Raw genomic sequence first — 2,863 nt, forward strand, 5'->3', positions numbered from 1 at the left:
GGGCTTTTCAAGCACGACAGTATCAAGGGGTTTTCCCCCCGGAAAATGGCTCGACAAACATCCAGTCAACGGCAGTCCTGTGGGCGAAAACAGCTTGTTGATGAGAGGTCCAAGGACAAGGGAAAGAATCTCGCGGGCCAATCGGCGGGCCACAAACAGACCAATAACAGCGCGGTACAACAGTGGTGTGCAGAACGGCATCTCYGAAACGCACAACTCGTCGGTCCTCGTCACGGATTGGCCGTTACAGCAGACGACCTCACGAGTTTCACTCCTATCAGATAAAAACAAGAAGAAGAGGCTCCAGTGGGCACTCGATCACCAACACTGGGCAATTGTGAAGTGGATAAACATCGCCTGGTCTGACAAATCCCGGTTCCTGTTACGTCATGCTGATTTGGCGTAAGCAGCATGAGTCCATGGCCCCATCCTGTCTGTTGTCAACGGTACAGGCTGGTGGTGGTGGTGTTATGGTGTGGGGAATGTTTTCCTGGCACACGTTAGGTCCCTTGATACCAATTGAGCAACTTTTACATTCCCAAAGAATTCAGGCTGTTCTGGAGGCAAATGGGGGTCTGACCCGGTACTAGATGGGTGCACCTAATAAACTGTATATCAACATTATTGTATTGTATTGCAGGTCTGTCTGAGAGGGGTAACCTAGAGCCGCTGGTGTGTTTCATCTGTGACGTGGCATCCACGTTCTTCACCTCCGTAACACACTGCCTCCTACTGGCCTCCGCTGAGGAGCTACTGCTCACTGTCTTCACACTCANACACACAGTGTTTTCCATTAGCGTCGTCTAATCAGCCGGTTACATAACACATTTTCAACTTTATAAATGGAACTAGGCTTCTTTTCATTTAAAAGCCTTCTCCCGCTAGAATGAACGATATACGTCTTCTAGCGATCTATTGATAGGACAGCTGCCTGTCAGTCATAAAGTCAGCGATGACAGGAAAGCTCACTCTGCTATCTGACCCACCTCCCGGTACTGTTTGTGTGGCTGTGATTGGTTGCGGTCAAATTTCATTACATGGAAGAGGGGAGAGAGGGCATGGTCATGTATTTGCACGTCCCAACGAGTCTAAATCCACTTATTTTCTGTCACATTCATTTATTTTCTTTTGCGTGTTTCACATAGGTTTCCTTGAAAACCAAATCTTTCATAGGATGTCGGGGCTTGCCAGACAGTGACGCAAAAGTTTAGGGACTCTCGTCTTGTCAGTCAGTCTAGCCTACCGAATCGCATCGCTGAGAGAGACGTTTATTTGACTCGATAAATTGCATAGGTTCCTGGTAGGCCTAGGCTTTTTGTTTATTATCTGCAGATCAATGATGATAACATTTTGATGAAGATGATGGACCTTCACTGCAGGAACAATTAGGTAGTGGAGAGACTCATTCTGTTCCAAATAGGATCGTTAGGGCCCTCGGGTAATCCAGGCGTTAAAACGGAATTCAACAATATAAACAAAATGCATTGTCCTTAGTGGGGAATCAATTAAATGTATTTAACATTTTATTAATTAATCATGAGACATGAACAGAATGCATAAAAACTGGGAATAACTAAACTGAATTTTTGAAAGAAAACGGAATCAGGCAAAAATATATAGGGCACTACCTATGGATAATTTTAAATTAAGTTATGCTATGTCAAATCAGAAAGATATCATTCTTAAGACTGATTTAACCTTTAATAACATTTTCAAGATAAACGTTGGAAGAGTGAATGTTCAGTCCCCATACATTAGACTGAGGGAGTGACATTCTAGTCTTCTCATTATGCTGAAGGTGCATGTTTCAGTCCTCCTATTGCTATTGTTATCTCCTAGATGAGGTGAATGTTTCAGTCCCTCATGACTAGGTGATTTCAGCTCCTCAAGATGAGGTATGAATGTAGCTTCAATCCTCCTTATTGACTGAGGTGAATTGTTCAGTCCTCCTATGACTGTAGGTGTGAATGTTTCAGTCTCCTATTGACTGAGGTGAATGATTCAGTCCCCTATTGACTAGTCGATGTACCATCCTGATTGATGAGGTTGAATGTTTCAGTCCTCCTATTGACTGAGGTGAATGTTCAGTCCCCTATGACTGAGGTGAATGTTCAGTCTCCTATTGACTGAGGTGAATGTTCAGTTCTCCTATTGACTGAGGTGAATGTTCAGTCCTCCTATTGACTGAGGTGAATGTTCAGTCCTCCTATGGACTGAGGTGAATGTTTCAGTCCTCCTATGGACTGAGGTGAATGTTCGTCCCTATTGACTGAGGTGAATGTTCAGTCCCTATTGACTGAGTGAATGTTCAGTCTCCTATTGACTAGAGGTGAATGTTCAGTCTCCTATTGACTGAGGTGAGTCAGTCCCCTATTGACTGAGGTGAATGTTCAGTCCCCTATTGACTGAGGTGAATGTTCAGTCCTCCTATTGACTGAGGTGAATGTTCAGTCCCTATTGACTGAGGTGAGTCAGTCCCCTATGACTGAGGTGAATGTTCAGTCCCCTATTGACTGAGGTGATGTTCAGTCCCCTATTGACTGAGGTGAATGTTAGTCCCTATTGATGAGGTGAATGTTCAGTCTCCTATTGACTGAGGTGAATGTTCAGTCCTCCTATTGACTGAGGAGAATGTTCAGTCCCTATTGACTGAGGTGAATGTCAGTCTCTATTGACTGAGGTGAATGTTCAGTCTCCTATTGACTGAGGTGAATGTTCAGTCTCCTATTGACTGAGGTGAATGTTCAGTCTCCTATTGACTGAGGTGAATGTTCAGTCTCCTATTGACTGAGGTGAATATTCAGTCCTCCTATTGACTGAGGTGAATGTTCAGTCCTCCTATTGACTGAGGTGAATGTTCAGT

At 44.1% G+C, this 2,863-nt stretch overlaps 1 protein-coding gene across 1 annotated transcript in view; it reads left to right on the forward strand.

The window, feature by feature from the left end:
• ltn1 (listerin E3 ubiquitin protein ligase 1) overlaps positions 1 to 2,863 on the forward strand; it is a 78,884-nt gene that overhangs the window by 38,975 nt on the left and 37,046 nt on the right. The window contains 1 exon segment of the mRNA XM_070440099.1: positions 641 to 785. Coding sequence (XP_070296200.1) covers positions 641 to 785 — 145 coding nt within the window.

Source organism: Salvelinus sp. IW2-2015, unplaced genomic scaffold (genome assembly GCF_002910315.2).
Source record: "Salvelinus sp. IW2-2015 unplaced genomic scaffold, ASM291031v2 Un_scaffold2219, whole genome shotgun sequence".
NCBI classification, from domain to species: Eukaryota; Metazoa; Chordata; class Actinopteri; order Salmoniformes; family Salmonidae; genus Salvelinus; species Salvelinus sp. IW2-2015.